This window comes from Orcinus orca, chromosome 7, assembly GCF_937001465.1.
Source record: "Orcinus orca chromosome 7, mOrcOrc1.1, whole genome shotgun sequence".
Classification (NCBI taxonomy): Eukaryota; Metazoa; Chordata; class Mammalia; order Artiodactyla; family Delphinidae; genus Orcinus; species Orcinus orca.
Genome location: NC_064565.1, coordinates 82661972 through 82682159, shown reverse-complemented (window position 1 = coordinate 82682159; position 20188 = coordinate 82661972). Strand labels below are relative to the sequence as shown.

At 39.9% G+C, this 20188-nt stretch overlaps 1 protein-coding gene across 5 annotated transcripts in view; it reads left to right on the top strand.

The window, feature by feature from the left end:
• ANKRD44 (ankyrin repeat domain 44) overlaps nucleotides 1-20188 on the top strand; it is a 328505-nt gene that overhangs the window by 148730 nt on the left and 159587 nt on the right. For all 5 annotated transcript variants that reach the window (XM_049712129.1, XM_049712126.1, XM_049712125.1 and 2 more), the window contains exon 3: nucleotides 13484-13562. In XM_049712129.1, the coding sequence (XP_049568086.1) occupies nucleotides 13484-13562 (79 nt within the window). The remainder of the gene's footprint in view (nucleotides 1-13483; nucleotides 13563-20188) is intronic.

Below are 20188 nucleotides of genomic sequence, written 5' to 3'. Positions count from 1 at the left end.
AGCTTTGGTTACTTTGGTTGAGGTGGGACAGGTAACAATGGCCAAGCCCACCGAGTTGGCTGCTTTAGGCCGGAGAGGAAGCAGGCAAAGCACTGCTGTGGGCCAACTTTGAGCAGGCATTGCCAGCCCTTCTTCTGGTAAACAAATACCATTTCTTAACAGTAAAACTGTTTCCCCAGAAACTGTTCTGAATCTCCTTATTTAGTCTAATCACCAAGGGGAGCTAAAAAACCTAGGATAAGCCACAAAGATGTCAGCAATAATAGTAAGATGGCTGATATGTATTGGACATCTGATCTGTGACTGCAAGGGAGGTGATCCTGTTTTCATTTTACAGAAAAGGAAAATAGGTCTCAGAGAGGCTGATTTATTTGCCCAAAGTCACACAGCTCCTAAGTGGCAGAGGAGGGATTCAAAGTCAGGTCATTCTGACTCCAGAGTGTATGTTCTTTAGGCCACAGGAGGATGCCTCTAATGAAAGTGTGTGTGTATGTGTGTGTGTGTGTGTGTGTGTGTGCATGCGTCCATCCCTATCCTGCAGGTCACTTGACAGGAAAGGTCAGAGTAGGACCAAAGGTCCAAAGTGCCGTGAGGAGGGTGGAAGCAGGTTCTTCCTTGGTGAGGAATTCGTACCAGCTAGTACAGCCCTGTGTAGTATTGTGAGAGAACACAGAGAATGTGGAATCAGGACACCCAGAGTCACCAGAAGTTGGTGTGTGACGCTTGGCAAGTCATTCAACTCTCTAGGTCGGCCTTGATTGCTGTCCTGTTAAATGGGGATAACAATACCTACTTGATCAGTCTCCCTGACTTTTCCCGTGATGCATTGTGTAGGATGATGCTTTGGCGACTCTGTGGAGCATTATACAAATTACGGTTTTTCCAGGTTTATTCATAAACATAATATTTTGTCATTTGCAAAGAAACACATTTGCATATCAATTATTTAAAACCTTACTACAAGATAACGAAGGTTTTGGACAGGAGATAACGTCCAGTGCTTTGATATTTATATTTAATTACTTACAACTAGCTCTTGTTAGAGCAGGCCTGTTTTTTTTGTTTGTTTGTTTGTTTTCCTGTTTTGTTTTTTAAATAGGAAAGTCTTTCTTATTTACAAAAGGAATTCTGGTTTTTCTGTTTCTAAACTGTGTTAATATAAATCTTGAAATACAGGCAAAGAAAGAAGAAAGTGAAGAACACCCATAATATTCTTCACCCGGAGGTTATCATTGTTAACAATGATATTGTTATATCATTGTTTATTGTTATTTATTGTTATATCATTGTTTATATCATGGTTTATTGAGCCAATCTGATATCTTAGGTCCTGATAACTACATTGGTGATTTTTATAATCGGTATTGTATATTAACTCAGTTTCTATAATATCCACCTGGAGGCTGAAAAAAAAAAACTTGTAAAGAGATACTAATCATTTTAGTTAAGATGCTTTTTTTCTTTTTTGTTATGATGATTTTTTGTGGACCACAGAAACTGTTTTTATAAGCTTTTGCGGTTAATTCCCCTCCCACACCGCCAAATAAAAAAGAGAGATAGCAAGAAACAGACCCAGTAACTAAGAGTTATTGTTGTGTCCAGAGTAGCTTCCTTTGAGCATTGTCTCCTTTCATGCCACACTCCTTCTTTCTCTGTTTGCCATTTTCTAACACTGCCGTAAGTGTGTCTGCTCTTTGCTGATGGGTGTGATTAATCTAATATTAGTCCACTGTGGTAAATAGCCCATTGTCGTAAATAGCCTGGAGCCAAGAAAGTGAGATTCTTTGAGGTTCTGTGAAGGCAGGGACCCTCTCTTGAATGCTGCTGCATCCCAGGACTGAGCATTGTGCCCAGCACATAGTAGGCTCCAGTAGATATTTTGTCATTTGTATGAATGAAAGGTTCCACCACTGCCATTAACAGCTATGTGACTTCGGGCCAATCAGTTAAATTCTCTGGATGTCTGTAATACCCTTCCACTTTAGATATTTTATAATTCTAGGCTTCCTCTCCTGAGATTTTGATTCTGACACTGTGTGGTCATATACCTGATGACAAACTTTCACCATTGCTATCCCCTTAAAGATGTGAAAACCTAGCAACTGCCTTCTCTCCATCCTTTTATCAATAGGAGATAATTTTCCAAGTAATGAACTGATTTTCTTAGTTATCTGCCTCTCTTATTAGACATCTTTGTTTGTTGAAGAAATTGGTTAATGATCTAATTAAAAGAGACAGGAAGCCTGGGGTGGGGCCCTAACAGAAACTAGACTTCTCATGTCATTGGTTAGCTCATTGGAACCAAGGTCAGTTCCAAACTGTGGGCTCCCTTAAATATCCTTAGCAGTAAAACTTTCCCACCGTGTATACAAGAGTTATGGTTTCTCCATGAGAAACTATTTACCCAATGCATTAAGTTTAAAGACACTGCTTCTTCTTATACTTGGGATGCTGCACAGAGCATCTGTGAACTTTATTAGCTTTTAGGATGCAGGGGGAGGTAGTGCTGGGAAGATCTGCCTTGGTTTCATCAGAAGCTCTGGATGATTGCCTTTGCAGTGGGTGGATGTGTATTACTGTTTCACTGGCAACAAAACCCAAGCATGTTGGCCGGTTTTCCAATCTGTAGGACTAGAGGACTAGAACCCTTTTCTATGTTCTGTTTCCACTGACTCTCAAGAAATGTTTCTGGCCAAATGAAATCAGGGCAACAGAATAAATAGTTGATGCCCCATCAGTTTCCCCAGGCAGAGTCTGCCCTAAAAGGACTTCTGTCACTTGGAAATTTCTGAGTGCTGTGGTAAGATCCCAAGGGTGCTCTGGTCATCTGCTGGTGACATGTTGCAGTGGACCCACAGGTTAGGCATAAATCATTCACTTTCATACTTGTACTTAGTTTTCTAGATTTATTTTTCTACATCCTTACCCAATACACATTTGTCAAAGGTTTCATTGAGGAAATGTAAATGTCCTAAGAGATTTTGCAGAGAAATCTTGCTTGTGCCTGTTTTTAAAGCATATAGACTTTAATCCAACACCCCCTTCTTTTGCCAGAACTTCACTTTTATGTCTATACATGAGCAGGACATAACATGAATTGCCTCATTTCCTTTCATGACTTTGCCATTTCTTTTCTTCCTCGTAACTGAATTGTTGCGTAGGTGTATTTTTTTAACTCTTAAATTTAGACTTCTTTAGGTTATGCAGAAGAGAATATGTTTCATTTGCCTGCTTGTGTATTTTAAAAGCAGCTTTATTGAGATATAATTGACATACAGCAAACAAAAATTTGCAGTTTTGACATGTTTACACTCATGAAACCATCACCACAATCAAGATAATGAATACATCCATCACCCCCAGAAGCTTCCTTGTGCCCCTTGGCAACCCCTTCCTCCCACCCTTTCCAATCTCCCTTCCAGCCTCCTCAGGCAAACCCTGATCTGCTTTCTGTCACTGTACATTAGTCTGCATTTCCTGGAATTTTATGTAAATGGATTCATACAGTACATACTCTTTCTTGCCTGGCTCCTTTCATGCAACAAAATTACTTTAATTCATCCATGTTGTAACATGTAGCAATAGCTCATTCCTTTTAACTGCTGAGTAGTGTTCCATTGTATGAAAATACCACAGTTTGTTTATCCATTCATCTGTTGATACAGATTTGGATTGTTTCCAATTTTTGACTATTAAAACAAAGCTGTTACGACTTGTGGCTACCAAGGGGGAGGGGGCTGAGGGAGGGATGGATTGGGAGTTTGGGATTAGCAGATGCAAACTGTTGTATACAGAATGGATAAAGAACAAGGTCCTACTGTATAGCACAGGGAACTATATTCAGTATCCTGTACTAAACTATAATGGAAAAGAATATGAAAAAGAATATAATATATACATAAGTGAATCACTTTGCTGTACAGCAGAAACTAATACAACATTGTAAATCAACTATACTTCAATAAAATAAATTTTAAAAAATAAAGCTGTTACAGGCATTCATGTACAGGCCTTTGTGTGGACGGATGCTTTCTTTTCTCTTGGGTAAATACCTAAGAGTAGAATATCTGGATCATATAGGTCGAATGATCAATGTCATTGAGCATTACTTCATGTGCTTATTTGCTATCTGTATATCTTCTTTGGTGAAATATCTGTTCACATCTTTTGCCTACTTTTTGATTGGATTGTTTTCATATTAGTGAGTTTTGAGATTTTTGGGGGGTATGTTTTAGATAGAAGTCCTTTATCTGATATATACTTTAAAATATTTTCTTTCACTCTGTGGCTTGTCTTCTCATTCTCTCAACAGTGTGTTTCAAAGAGCAGAAATTATTATTTTTGATGCAATTCAATTTATCAATTTGTACTTTTATGGGTCATGCTTTGGTGTTATATCTAAGAAATCTTTGTCTAACCTGAGGTCACAAGGGATTTCTCCGATGTTTCCTTTAGAATTTTAAGTTTTACATTTAGTTCTACGTTCCACCTTGATTTCATTTTTGTCTAGTGTGCAGGGTTTGGGTTGGAGGTTTTTTGTTTGTTTTTGCTTATGACTATCTAATTGTTTCAGTGCCATTTGTTGAAAAGGCTGTCTTTTCACCAGTGAGTTGCCCTTGCACCTTCTTTGAAGATCGTGTGTTGTCCATATATGTGCCTTTGCACCAAGTCCAGATTGTCTTGATTACTGGAGCTTTATGATAAGTCTCAAAATCAGGTAGTATTCATTCTCCAACTCTATTCTTCTTGCCTACTAGTACTTTTTACTTATGAGAATTTTGTTCTTAGGTCTGGAGTATTAGGGCAAGAGTACCAATTCTAACAAACAATAACTTTCACTTTGTTTACTTATAACTATTCAGAGAGTCAGCAAGAGCATGAACAATGGAATCAGATCTGGTTCTGAATCCTGGTTCTGCCACTAATTAGCTGTGTGACTCTGGTCAAGTTACTTATCATCTCAAAGTTTCAGGCTCCTCCACTGTAAAATAGGGATGATAATATTTACCTCACAGTATTGTTTTAAGGAACAAATTAGAAAATATAAAAATCTCTGATATAATTTTTGCTTAATATACATTAATTTAGTTAAAAAATTAATGCAATAAAATATATAGTATTTAGTTACCTAAGGCACATATAATCAAAATGTCTTTGGCATTCTCATTTCTCTTATTTCATCTTTTTTTTTTTTGGCCACACAGCTTGCAAGATCTTAGTTCCCCGACCAGGGATCAAACCTGGGACCTGGCAATGAGAGCACCAAGTTATAACCACTGGGCCAATTCCCGCCAGGGAGTTCCTATATTTTATTTAAAGTCTTTTAATAAGACTTTAAAATCTCATTTTAAAGTCTTTTGAGTGATTATTGTTTAGTTTCTATAATTAGGTATAGTTTTGAGGTTTGAATTTGAACTTTTTTTTTTTTTTTTTTGCGGTACGCAGGCCTCTCACTGCTGTGGCCTCTCCCATTGCGGAGCACAGGCTCCAGACGCGTAGGCTCAGTGGCCATGGCTCACAGGCCCAGCCGCTCCATGGCATGTGGGATCTTCCCGGACCAGGGCACGAACCCGTGTCCCCTGCATCGGCAGGTGGACTCTCAACCACTGCGCCACCAGGGAAGCCCTGAACATTTTTGATATAGCAAAATGTACTAGTGTTTCCCATACATCTGTGTTACATTCAGATGGATGGGTTGAAATACCAACAGAGTGATAGTTGAATGAGGTTTTTCAATGGTGCGGGTGTATAGGGGCAGAGATTAACCATCACTTTTGAGGCATAGAAAATTCCAGCCAAGGAAAATCCAGCTCCATGGGATCACTCATGCATGGAAGAAGAATGACGATTGTAAATCTGAATTTTTCTCTTATGGTGACTTGGGGTAGACATTGACCCATCTCTGCTGTGTCTAGGTGAAGGCATAACGAGTTTTCATTGAAAGTTGAATTAAGCAATATTTTAAAAAACCCTCTGCACATCATAAGAAAAAGACTAATAACTGAATTTGGAAATGGATAAAGGATATGTACAGGCAGTTTGCAGTTGAAGAAGCCAGAACTTTTAGTAAACATATGAAAAGAATCTTAACCTCACTTGTATTTAGTGAAATATAAATCAAAGCCACAATGAAATACCATGTTAGGTATATCATATTGGCAAAGAGTAATAAGGTTGATAACAGCAAATATTGGCAAGGATATCAGGGATAGGAACTAATTAATATTTGACTGGTGGGAGTATAAATTGGTGAACCATTTTTTGAAAGCTATTTGGCAATACCTAATAAAGTTGAACGTGAATATTCCCTAAGATCCAGCCCTTTGATTTCTTGGTATCTGCTCTAGGGAAATTCTCATACATATTCCCAGAGACACATGTACAGAATGTACATTGCAACATCGTTTGTGGTAGTGAAGAACTGAAAACTGCCTAACCTAACATGTCTCTGTTTCTGTGTCTCTTTCTCTCTGTCTCTCTCTCTCTCTGTCTCTCTCTCTCTCTGTCTGTCTGTCTGTCTGTCTGTCTGTCTCTCTCTCTCTCTCTCTCTCTCTCTCTCACACACACACACACACACACACACACACACACACACACACACACGTTATTTTCAAGACCATTTGCAAGTCACAATACTCATGACATTTTACCCCTAAAGCTATTTTTTAAAAACAGAGTTCTGAAGCAGATGTAAAAAATGTTAACATGTTTGACATGTTTGATTTTGCTGGTGGGAACATATAGATCTGGTATTTTCTGTACTCCTCTGTATTTGTGAGATGTTAAAAAGAAACATGATTTTTGTTTCCCTCCTTTGCTTTCTTTTCTTCTTCACAAATTTCTTTTAATTTCCCACCTTCAGACGAAACATCTTTCCCGTTCTGCATACTGTTTGATTTAAATCTTTAATGTGTCTTTGGCTCTTTTCCTCATATGATTTGAAGTATCTCCAAGGTACCTATTTTGTGTCCAGAGTTCTTTAGATATCTGCTTGCTTCTAGTGATCTCCATTCAATATCACATACGCTGGTTGGGCCTAAGTTAGTTATTTCTTTGCTTCTTTGGTATTGGTGGGAGTTTGAGTTGACGATTGGAACTTAACTTTTGTATTTCATGACAGGAAAGGTTTGCAGAGTTTGTTTTCTAATATTGCTACATCTGCCCGTCTTGGTATATAAGCTATTTCTTTGTAGGGAGGGATGTTTGTTTTAGTATATGACAGATACTTACAATGAAGATTAGATCATGCACTTCTAGCTGAGAATTTCCAAAGCATGTAATAAACAGTTCTTAATCTTCAAAAGAGAGGCTGGGGGTGCCCTCTCAGTCGGCCTGCCTACACAGTATTTTCAGCTGCCAGAACGGACTCTCTGCCCATGTCAAGCTCACTTTACATGGACATACTTCTAGTTCCCTATTTTCTTTCATCTGCTTCTTTGGTAAACAGACGACAGAAACTTCCTCTGCCTGATCTTTCTGTGACATACTGCAAATTTAGCTCAGACGCCAGCTGGCTGTGTGTCTTTGGCTATTCATAGAAAGGGAGGGTTTACCTTCCTTCCTTCTGAAGAAACCTGATTTTTTTCCATGGGTCCGAATCTGTTTGCCAAGGGCTATTTGGAATGGGAGCTCCTGGGGAATGGGAAAAGATCTCTCTTTTTGTGGTACTTGAACAGTCTATTTAAAAACTACATTGATGAGTTATTTCTAATCTGTGCTTGCTTTTGAATTGTTTTCTCCTCTTGTATTCCTGGGTGTTGTAAAGACCTACACAACCATTCATGAGCTATTGGTCATCACAGAGAATCCACTTGGGTAACAGAAGTGAATGCAAATGGTGCAGAACATGTAGCTCGGCCACTCTGCCCGAAGGCTACTCTGGTCCTAGCCTGGTCCTAGATTCTGATTTCGATCCAGAAACTACCCCTAAGGCAGCCTATAAGATACAGGCTGGGCTCTGTGACTGACCTGCAAGTCTGACCCAGGGCTTCCAAAGTTCCCATTTAAGCTGGAGCCAATGGGGCCTCTCGAGAGTCCTGGGCAAAATTTGTTTACTTCCCAGTTCAGGAGAGACTTTTTTTCTTGTCGGTTTAGACTTCCTGCCCAGGTTTGGACAGGTTTTGGGGCAATATTTACTACAACATTTGTCTCAGTTTATTTTCACAAATGTTTTAACATCACGAGTATCAGTAATTACCATGTCCCTGCTTTTGTTTCTGTTCTGATGTCCTAAATTTGGAAGCTGGTAACTGGACTGTGTCTTTAGGGTGAGGACTGGATGTTTTAAATTTTCCATTCCTAACATCTACCACAATGTCTGGGAGATAATACCTTCTCAATAAATGTCTGTGTCTAGAAAATATGGCTGAATAAATGGTTGTAAAACATATCCCAAAGTCACTGTACTTATTTTATCCTTCTCCAATTTTCTTTTTTTACTTTTGTTTTCATCTCTCTTAGACCAAAGCCTTACATGGTTTCTAGCATCATTTGTACTGCTTCCTGTAACTCTTCCTTCATACCTCTTCCCCCAAATTTTGTTCAGTTAAAAAAAGAGAAGGTCTTGTTTTCTCCCTTGGGCTTTGTCCTTCATGTTTAAATGATTTTAGACATTACTCGTATCTCTGCCTGCTTCTTCTATAATATTATCTCAGGCTCTTGCTGGCTGTTATGCCTGCTAACCCTGGCTTATGGGAAATTAATTGTTTCTACGTGGGTCTGTGGTTTAGGCTGGTGAGCTCATCTGCAGCGGGGGTTTAATATGCGGGAATCCTGGATTGCTTGGATTGAGGGCACATCTGTCCAGATAGATTTTGTTTCTTCTTCTTGGCACCCTAGGGGTATCCTTGGCTTAGAACCAATTTTTATGCCGATTTTTTAGCTTGAAAGTTTCTAGACTACAAAGGTATTGTGAATTCAAAACCCCAAACCACACGAGGGCAGACTCTGGGGACGTGGGTGCTCAGCGGGGACACTTTTGTTCTTCCACCAAGAATCTAGGCCAAGGCAGCGCTTTGCCATCTGCCCATGGAGTGTCTGGCTTTTTCTCGAGCCCACCATTGTACTTCAAGGATCTTTCTTCAAGACCACTTCATGGGTCTTCCAGTTCCAGTTCTCTACCTCACCTCCCATCCCTGAGCAAGTGTTCAGTCCCAGGCTCCTGGGGTATGACTTCTCCCTGCAGGGCAGTAAGCTCATGTGCTTCCAGCTTTGGTTCTCACTTTACTCTTCATTTCTGGCCCCAGACTATTACTTTAACTTACTGTAAGCTCATTTAAATGAATGTTTACTATATGTGTGTCACATTTTCCCCAGAATCTCTTAGGGATTATAATGGAAAGTTTTTTAGACTCTCAAGGCAACTTCTAAGATGATGTTATTACTTCCATTTTTATAAAGAAAACAGTTTTAGGTTGGTAGCCAACACACCTAATTCTTTGACATCAGTTTGCTGTGTTGGGCAAGTCATATAATCTAGGGGTCAGATTCCCTATCTTTTAAATAGTGGTAACAAGACTTAACAACACAGTTCTGAAAGGTGTGTCTCCTCTGATAGGGATATTATGAGATTTAAGTAATAGAAGACATGAAAAGACATTTTGAAAAAAAATTAAAAGCCCTGCATAAGTACCAGATAGGTTTTTTTTTTTTAACATCTTTATTGGAGTATAATTGCTTTACAATGGTTCCGCTTTATAACAAAGTGAATCAGCTATACATATACATGTATCCGCATATCCCCTCCCTCTTGTGTCTCCCTCCCACCCCTCTAGGTGGTCACAAAGCACTGAGCTGATCTCCCTGTGCTACGTGGCTGCTTCCCACTAGCTATCTGTTTTACGTTTGGTAGTGTATATATGTCCATGCCACTCTCTCACTTCGTCCCAGCTTACCCTTCCCCCTCCCCGTGTCCTCAAGTCCATTCTCTACGTCTGCACCAGATAGGTTTTCTTTCTTCTTTTAGATGCCATAGGGGTATCATTGGCCTAGGACCTATTTTTACTAGTATTATTACTAGTATTCTGTTTTCCCCAGAGCCTTCCCCCTCCTTCTTCTAGCATTGCATCTCCTACTCCATTTGTCTAGCTTATGGCAAGTAGAGTGGCCCTATACTTAGGCAGAGGATGAACTGCAGTTGGTGAAACCTGGCTGGTTTCACCTTATTGGGTATGGTGATGAATGTGGCTCTGTTATTCACCCCTCAACTCATGATCCTGTACATCACTCGGGTTCCTTGCTAGAGAGCAGGTGTTGGTCAGTAGTAGTAATGCATTGTTATTTTGGATAAGGTCTTAATAGCACATGAAATGATTTATATGATTCTGCTGCTTCAGCGAACCAAACAACTACTTCCTGAATACAGATCTTCTCTGCAGTTACCTGTCTATGGCTTGTCACTGAAGGAGAGTGTCAGTTGGCATAGATGTTCAGGAAGCTACAGGAAACCTTTAAATGCATATTAACAGGAACACTGGGATTTACAATCAAGGAGTTTTTACAATATGATCTCATGTAACACACCCATTTTATAATATAAAAACTTCAGTTTGGACAAGTCGTGTTATAAAAGGGGCTGCAGAATGAGCAAAGCCAGTTGTATAATGATGGACCAACCAGATTTGGATATTGGTGTTTTCTTGGCTTTTATTTGAGGCCAAGTTCTCAAACAGAGCATTGACTTTGCTTCAGGTCAAATTAAAGTTATAATTTGCGTGGGGTTAGTCCTTGTTTAAATCACTTAGGTGAGGTTTAATTTTTGAACAAAACTCTGGAACCAGTTCAATTCACGAAAGAACATATAACTATATAACTTTTATCCTAAGACCCAAGAGATACTTTTCAGTTGATATAATGAGGATTCAAAGGGAATATGAAGCTAAAAAGGAAAGTGCTTGTAGAAATATCAATAGAACAAATAGAAATAGAAGACATTTGTGAAAGTCTGGTCTCAGTTATTTGTATAGTTCATTGCACAAATTAATACACTTGATTCTCAAAGAAGCAAACATGTTTTTAAATATTGAAACTTTATTTTCACAGAAAGGATGATATAGCAATAAGGGGGTTAACCATGGTTGTATATCTTACTGAATTTTCCAAGGCACACCATTATTTAATATGGAATAGTTAACATGACTGCCCTACTTCCTCTTATCTGTAGTGATTGCCTGCAGCATACCTAGACAACATAAATCCCCAGCCAACTCAAACCCCCTCTTTTGATCCACTGAAAAGTTAGTTAATCCATTCATAAAACCTCCTAACCAGACCTCCTAACAAATAGACGGGTCTGAAGATCAGTTCTTGTCATGTTCCCTGCCTGCCATCTGTTTTAGATATTAGTGAGTCATGAGATGCCTACAAGCTATGGTCTGAAAGAGACTGAGAGCAGAGGGCCTGAACTGTCCACAAAGAGAATAACAGAATCCTTAGGCTACAAAGACTGTTAGGTATATTGTCTAATCAAGTGATGATAGGAATAATGATTCAAATCAGTAGTGAATCCACAAATCTCGAAACTAAAATGCATGCTAGTTTCAGGAGAAACCTCTAAGATAGCATATAGGCTTTGGTTACTGTTGTTATGGGACAGTTGATGGAAGTTTGTGGAAGAGACCACACACATAGACTAGTTCAGTTTGGTCAGTTTATGCTGAGCACCTACTGTGCTGCTACTGTGGGGAGAGAAGGGAGTAAGACCTGTTCTTTACTCTATGAGAGTTCTCAGTCTTAGAGGGAAGATGTAACCAAACCAAACTTGGGTCTGCTCGCCTACATGCAGTAAAGACCATCTACTGATACTGGGCTGTAGTGAAGGAAGGTGCAGCGTTTATCACAAGACCAAGCAAGGGGTACTTGCCTTAGCAAGGGGTGGCTAATGCTCAAAATGCATGCACTCCTCAATGGCTTTCGGGGAAAGGTTTTTAAAGTCAGGGTGAGGGAGACGGTTTTGGGATGTGTGACCAGCTTGTGGACATTCTTCTGATTGGTTGGTGGTGAGGTAATCGGGAATCAACGTCATCAACCTTCTGGTTCCAACTTATCTGGGGTCTACGTGCTTGTGGTCAGCATGCAGTTAACTTCTTCCTCTTGGTGGGGGTTTCAGTATCTGCAAAACAACTCAAGGATGTGGCTCAGGATATTTCTATAGCACTTGAGGAGGAACTAAAGGTCCTAGACTTTGTTTAATGGCTAAACTATTATTATTTTCTCTTACTTTTCTTTGTTTCTTTCTTTCTCACTTCTTTGATTAGATTTATTCTTTGGAACTTGGGGAAGGCCTAGGAGGCTAAAGTTTTTCTACAAACAAGAGGCAGGTAGAGGACAGGGACGTGGGTCCTGTCCCGGGAAGGCCCCATAGGGTCCTGCTGGGTTACAGTATCACACAACTATCTATGCTGTGACGATAATGGCTACTACGGAGCACTTGCTGGGCATGCGCCAAGCCTCATGCCTGCCTAGGACTTATTTACTTACATTGTCTTGAATGTTCTTATCAGTTCTCTAGGGAGAGACTATCATCTCCAGTTTACAAATGGGAAAGCAGTATTTCTTCCCCTGCCTGTTAGCATGCTGCCTCTCAGCACAATATGTTAAGTGCCTTGCCGAGGACTGAGACTGGAATCTGACAGGCGAAGGTCTAATCTTGACTCTGCTATATACCTATGGGGTCTTGAGGACATTTCTTAATTTATCTGAGCCATAGTTTCTCATCTATGAAACAGTAATATCTACCTCACCTCTCAGCTTCAAGGTCAACATCCTCTGAAAGGCCTTACTCAACCACTCTAAGGACTCTTTTTCCCATCTCCCCAGTCACTTGATCTCATTATCCTGTTTTTATTTTGTTATGGCCTTTATCACCATCTGAAAGGATCTCATGTGTCATTGGCTTACATGACTATCGTCGGCCTCCCCACATGATTGTGAGTTTCATGAAGCCAGGGACTGGGCCTGTCGTGGTCACCCTCCCTGTCCCCAGAATCTGGCTTCTGGCACCTAGTAGGCATTCAATAAGTACTACATGAATGGGCAGTTGTCTAGGCAACAGTTGATGGAAAATGTCCTTGTGAACAATTCCACTAGGTTCTCTTAGAAAGAAAATAAATCATTGAAAGCTTTGAACTATGCTGTTAAGGTAGGTAGAAAGATTTGAATTTTTTTTTTTTTAACCATACTGAAGGTTTAAAAATAAGTTGAATTTCATCATCCAGTGCATGATGGTCCATCCTTGACCTGAACTGGGCTTCAATAAAAGGAGCAGGGAGGCAAATACGACACACAGACACAGAAATCGGGATCTTTCGTACACGTGACTGTGGGAGATGCTGAGAGAAATGTGTAACCAGAACTCACCTGAGTAGGTGTTTGGCCTTCACTCTCTGTCACAAGCATTAATCTCAGAGTGAGTGACATGTCGTACTATAACTACAAAAGATACCTCCGGCTGCCACTGACTTGTTTATCTTTGCCATTGTTTCAGGATTCTGAGAAGCGAACCCCGCTTCACGTGGCTGCGTTTCTGGGAGATGCAGAGATCATTGAACTCCTGATTCTGTCAGGTAAATATCAGCTGTACTTAAAAGTCAACTGCAGATAAAAATTTAAATGACCAATTTACTGGACTGACTACTACAATGAACCCAAACAAAATTTCTTTACTGTGCTCGTGGAAGTTTATTTGATCATGGAGTTTATCAGTAGACAAGGGACAATGCAAGACCTTCTTCTTATTGAAAAATGACTTCTCTAGTGACACTTTTATATTGCTTTGAGAGTCTGATTCCTGACTGTCTTACCAGGCCCAGTATTGTGAATGAATTCAGTACATTTGGATATCTTTTAATTTTTTTTCATTGTAAAAAAACAAAGAACAAACAAGAAAGCTGTTTTCTTAAGGTCTACATGAACACACGTAAATGTGTATGTGTATTTACATATATTTAAATTGCATTACAAAACAATACTATGTTTTGCTTATGGATACATGACTGTAATGATATAATCAAATAATAAAAATATGGAAGGAAAAGAAACATATCCATTTCTGGATAGTGGTTACCTCTGAGGAGAACAGCTGAGTGAGAGATGTCTTCAGAGGAGGGTATGAAAGAGACTATAACTCTGTAAAATCTTTTATTTTTTAAAAATTGGAGTAAATATGACCAACACATGTTAAATCAGATTTGTGTGTGTACTGGTCTTTGTGATATTATTCTCTCTAGTTTTCGATGTATTTTAAATATTTCATCAGATTTTTAAAATGTCAGTGTTTTCATTTTTGGAAACCTGTATGCTTGGTACATCTCACCAAACAGGTTTCCAAAACCAGTATGTGCTTTCTCCCTTGAGTATTTGCTAGACAAATCCCCAGAATGAATCTGAGCACGTGCACGTGTCTCAGTGTGGATTGTATGCAGGCCAGCTGGCTTTCTTCCTCCTTCTTTCGGTTTGGGGAGATTCGGATCTGGAGGCAATGCCTCTTCCCACAGACCATGCAAAAGGCCTATAATAAGGTTTTACCTTTGTATGTAGTAGGGAAACTGTAGAATTCTAAAGTCATCTATGCAAAGGTAGGAACTGACATGGTAATTCGAGCAGATGTGGAGAACATTATGAAAAAGGAGCAAGCATTGTGCTGTGATACACGAAGAAGACTCACGTTGCCCTTATTTTTGTTGAGTTTGTGTCCTTGAGGTGGGTTTTCCCAGGAAACAAATATTTTGTGCCTTACAATGTTTGTGCCCCGTGCTCTTGACAATCTCGTGGAACTTAAGTTAGATTCCACGTAGTACTTCTGGTGCTCTTGAGAACAGGCCTTCATTCTGATGATTCTAAAGATGTTTCAGGGCTGTGTTCCAAGCAGAACATGTGCTGCTTGAGGCTGGCACAGTCTATGGCTAACAGCCAGCGCACACCTGGCTGGTCGCCCCAACAGTAGAAATTTGGCCCGTGGAAAATTATAGGCAGAATTGGTGAGGGTGAAAAATAAAGAGTTTTGTGGTATGACACCTAATGGTCCCGACCCGCTGTACTCACCATCTAAATGTTGTATTAAGAGACAGATCTGGGTCTCAGAGGAATGTTTGATTCATGAATGTACAAATTCAAAACCTTGTTTTAGATCCCCAGCTTTGGTTTTTTGGTTTTTGGTTTGTTTCTCCACATTCGAAGGGGAAGGTTTTAATTCTTCAGCATGAAGGACCCATCTGTTTTTTTTTTCAGGCATCTGGGGCCTGGTGATCAAGAAACTTGATTTCACCTCCCCTTCATGTGGGCATGGAGTACACCAGCCTCTTTTAAACGGGGCTTATTCAGTAGAGCCGGGAGAAACTGTTCTGTATATCTAGATCTGTACACCTGTTCTCTTAGCCCAGTCATCTAGGAAGAATCACTGGCTATTAATGTCTCTAGTATAATTTTGGGTGGCACATGCTATGGAATTTTTCCTTCTTCCCTCATCAAATTAGGAAGACCAAGGGCATGGGAGAGCATTGGGAAAGTTCTTTAGAAATTTTATTCAGCTGTGGAAACTTAGGCGAATTCTTGGAATTCTCATGGTTTTAATTTCCCCAAAAGGTCCTTTATTCAATATGTATATATTCTAAAGAAATGTCATTGTAAGAGCAATGATTTCATCTCTGAGCTTACATCTGGTAGCTGACCCTTTAGGGAATCCAACCAAACTGTTTTCCAATTTAATAATGAATGAGGTGCTAACAATTCCCACGTTGGACAAATCACTTGGCTTTGCCAGAATTGCCCATTACAGCTGTGTTCTGCATTGTTGTATTAACTTACAGAGCACAGTGTAACCCAAGCCCGCTAAATTCCTACTGACATTATCTCCTGTTAGCCAGGCAGATGGAACCCTGAACGCCTCTGAGCAGACAGCGAGGAATTTCAGGCCTTGCAGATTTCCTCTTCTTCTAACTGTCAGTCCACATTCTGGCTTTGTTTTCCCCACCTGCTTCTAGCTTCTGTTCTGGAACTGGACGAGTCAGGATTAAGGCAAATACAAGGTCAAGAGCTTGCTAAATCGTTTGCCTGGAGATGGATGAATGAGATCAATGTGAACCAATCAGTGACCGAGAGTTAAGAGCCTAGGCTTGAGATATAGGAAACAGAGCGCACAGAGAAACAGCCACAGTAACGAGACCCTGTAGTGAAACTCTGGAGACATGCAAGGGTTAGAGAGTTCTGGGCTGAAGGAAGAAAACCAGAAGTACCCACCCTCTAAAATGGGAGTGTTTGTGAGGGTGTTTTTAATTTACTAATTAAAAATAGTAAATTTATTAGAACATAGGCCACCAAACAAGTGGTATTCCTGTAAAATTATTTCCTGTGATTGTTCAAAATGTGATTACTATTCCCAATGCAAATTGCCTCCAGAGCTGGTAGCAGGTCATTCTTTTGATTATCTCATGCATAACAAATATTCATCCTTTGAGGTTGGATTTGATTTTTTTTTTTTTTTGGTCTAGAGAAAGAGGGGTGATTAAATGAGTCAATGCTGATTTTGGCCTCCAATGTAGTGCAATTATAAAGTAATGGGCCATTTGCTGATGGATATATAAACTGGTTCCAAAGGCAGCTCCAAGGGGAGTTTTTAAAATGCTTTGGATAATGCTACATACATGGAATTATCATACACTGTTCCAAGGTCATTGCTTTGAAGGACAGTGCTCCTGGGCTGTAATAAGATTTGGTCTGTTTGTTTAAAAAAAAAAAATCATAAACAAGCTGATCTCACTGTATTATAATCATACTTCATATGATCTTTCTTTCATATTTCTTTTTCTTTTAAATTAATTTGTTTATTTTTTTGGCTGTGTTGGGTCTTCGTTGCTGTGCGTGGGCTTTCTCTAGTTGTGGTGAACGGGGCTACTCTTCTTTGTGGTGTGCGGGCTTCTCATTGTGGTGGCTTCTCTTTGTTGCAGAGCATGGGCTCCAGGTGCGTGGTCTTCGGTAGCTGTGGCACGCGAGCTCAGTAGTTGAGGCGCACAGGCTTAGTTGCTCCGCGGCATGTGGGATCTTCCTGGACCAGGGCTCAAACCCGTGTCCCCTGCATTGGCAGGTGGATTCTTAACCACTGCGCCACCAGGGAAGTCCCCATATTTATTTCTATAATTAAAAGCGAAACATTGGCTAAACCCTCCTTAAGAGTCAGTTGTTCTCTCTGGCCTGTAAGAGTTTTAGTCATTTGGTCTACCTTTTTTCTTTATTCAACTTCTTCCTAGATGACAGGGCTAAGAGAACAGAAATACTGCCTCTGGAAAAGATGCCCAGAGTTCTCTTTGCTCCTGATATCTATGAAAATAAAATCAAGTGTTAATAGGGATAAGATTAAAAAAAAAGGTACTTAATTTGTAATTAGAGTTTATGCCTGATAACTTTTAGTTGTGTCTTTGTTTCTGCAGAACCAGCATAGCCTAGTGCTTTAAAAAAAAAATGATAAGCTTTAAAATGTCCTTGGGGAAAAAGCATTTGCCTTTAAATCATGAGACATGCAGACTCTGTGTCCTTCAGTGCACAATGGTGCCCGACAGGCAGGTAAATAAAATGAAGCTTCCTTTAGAAAAATCAGTTATAAATATTCAACTCAAAACCATCTGATGTCTCCCTCTGACACGTAAACAAGACTCTCAGACAGACGGAGGAAGAGGATGAGGAAGCCGGTCTCACGGGATGACACTGATGAAATACTGCGTCCCCATTCAGATAACTCTGCTTTTGTCCTCATAATTTTGTTGTTCTGGGAGAGGTTTCCTTGGCAGCTGCCTCTTCAGCCTTTTGGAGGAGGATTAGTAGAGGAATGGAGGACTTAAAGAGTGACTGAAAGAATCTACTTCCTAGATTTCTAATTATCTTTCAATTCCTCAAGTGACCCCAAAGCTGCACGAACACAGTGCTGGTGTTTGTTACACACGGGGCATGTGTTGCTGTATGCTGCACAGCGAGCTCAGGGTCAAGGTGGAGGGATGAATCGGGAGATGGGGATTGACATATATACGCTAATATGTATAAAATAGATAAGTAATAAGAACCTGCTATATAAAAAATAAATAAAATAAAATAAAAAAAATAATAACAATACAATATGATTGTATACATATAAATTATAAGAAAAACATAGTAGAAAAATAGGAGAAATAGGCAAAGAATATAAATAAATGGTTCTCAGAGAATGAATTATAAATGACCAGTAAACAAACATATTAGAAGATGCCCAACCTCCCTGTTAAACAGGAAACACAAAAATGTGAGACCATTTTTCTCCAATCAGATTTGCACGATTTTATTTTATTTCTTTATTTTTGGCTGCATTGGGTCTTCATTGCTGTGTGCGGGCTTTCTCTAGTTGCAGTGAGTCGGGGCTACTCTTCGTTGTGGTGCGTGGGCTTCTCATTGCGGTGGCTTCTCTTGTTGCAGAGCACAAGAGCTCTAGGTGCGCAGGCTTCAGTAGTTGTGGCACTCAGCCTCTAGAGCGTAGGCTCAGTAGTTGTGATACACGGGCTTAGTTGCTCCACGGCATGTGGGATCCTCCTGGACCAGGGCTCGAACCCGTGTCCCCTGCACTGGCAGGCGGATTCTTAACCACTGCGTCACCAGGGAAATCCTGCAATATTTTAAATAACTGATAATATCAAGTGTTGATGAGAACGTGGGGAAATTAAGCAATCATACACTGTGATTGTGTACACCGATACACTTTGGAGGGTTCAGACTATGAAAACCAAAAGTGTGCATGACTGTTGACACAGAAAGTCCGCTTCTAATTATCTATCCTAGACAAATACTTGCACATTTGCGTAAGGAGTCATTTTCTGGATGTTCATAGCAGCATTGTTTGACTAGTGAAATACTGGAAACAATTGAAATACCCATCAATAGAGAGGATGTCTAAAAAAAATGTATATTTATATGTTGGAATACATGTGGAAAATAAAGAGAATGGACTCATTCTCTAAGTTTCAACATAAACAGATATGAAAAATGTACTATTGAATGAAACAAGGAAATTCAGTGTTATTACAATATGACACATTAATGTAAAAATATACTTATGAAATACTGCTATAAATTTTTAAAAATTGTGTAATATTTTAAAAAACAAGAAGACTATTGTATTGGCCACTCAGCTTAATTCTCTGATTTTCTATGGGTACACGTATTTGTATATGAAGACATAAAAGAAACCAGAAGCTCACCAACCAAACAGAGTAGTAGTTTTCTCCAGGGAGTGAAGAGAGTCCAGCATTGGGGATGATTCTCAAGGGGACTTTACCTAAATCTTTCTATCTTTTTTTTTTTTTTTTTGCGGTACGCGGGCCTCTCACTGCTGTGCCCTCTCCCGTTGTGGAACACAGGCTCCGGACGCACAGGCTCAGCGGCCACGGCTCACGGGCCCAGCCGCTCCGCGGCATGTGGGATCTTCCCGGACCGGGGCACGAACCCGTGTCCCCTGCATCGGCAGGCGGACTCTCAACCACTGCGCCACCAGGGAAGCCCAACAATCTATCTTTGAAAAGAAGAATGTATTCATGTATTACTCATATGATCAAAACGTGAAGTAAAATAGGTCTGCTGCTATTCATGGTGATAGGCACATTTTCATACCTCTGGTTCAAGCCAGTTCAGTTGAGGAGACATTGCTGGATCTCTATTTTAACCAGAAAGCATCCTTCATGTGGCAGCTGTTAACTAAGGTCTGAGCTCGACTCAGAACTGTGTCAATGGTAGATACCCCGGTCTCTATCCCTTAGTTCCTGACTCTACTTCGATAATAGTTAGCAAGCAAGTATACAGTGTTTACCATGTGCCAGGAAGTGATCTCAGGGCTTTTGTGATACATCCTTCTAGAATGTCTAATGTTTTTACAAAAATGGGTTCATTCATTCATGATGTTTTAGCACTTGCTTTTTGCGCACAACCATAGTTTGTGAACATCTGTCCACATTATTAAGCATTCTTACAAAGCATCGCAGCTACATCATGTGGCTGTATGGTAATTCCAACCCTTTGTCTAATGCCAAAGTTGTTTCTAGTATTTTACTTTTATGACTAACCTTTCTTAAATCATCCTTAAAGATTAGTCTTAACATTTACCTAAAGTTATTTCCTTACAACAGAGCGTTCTAGTACACACATACAAAGACAAAAATAGGTTGTGTATATGAGAGAGAGA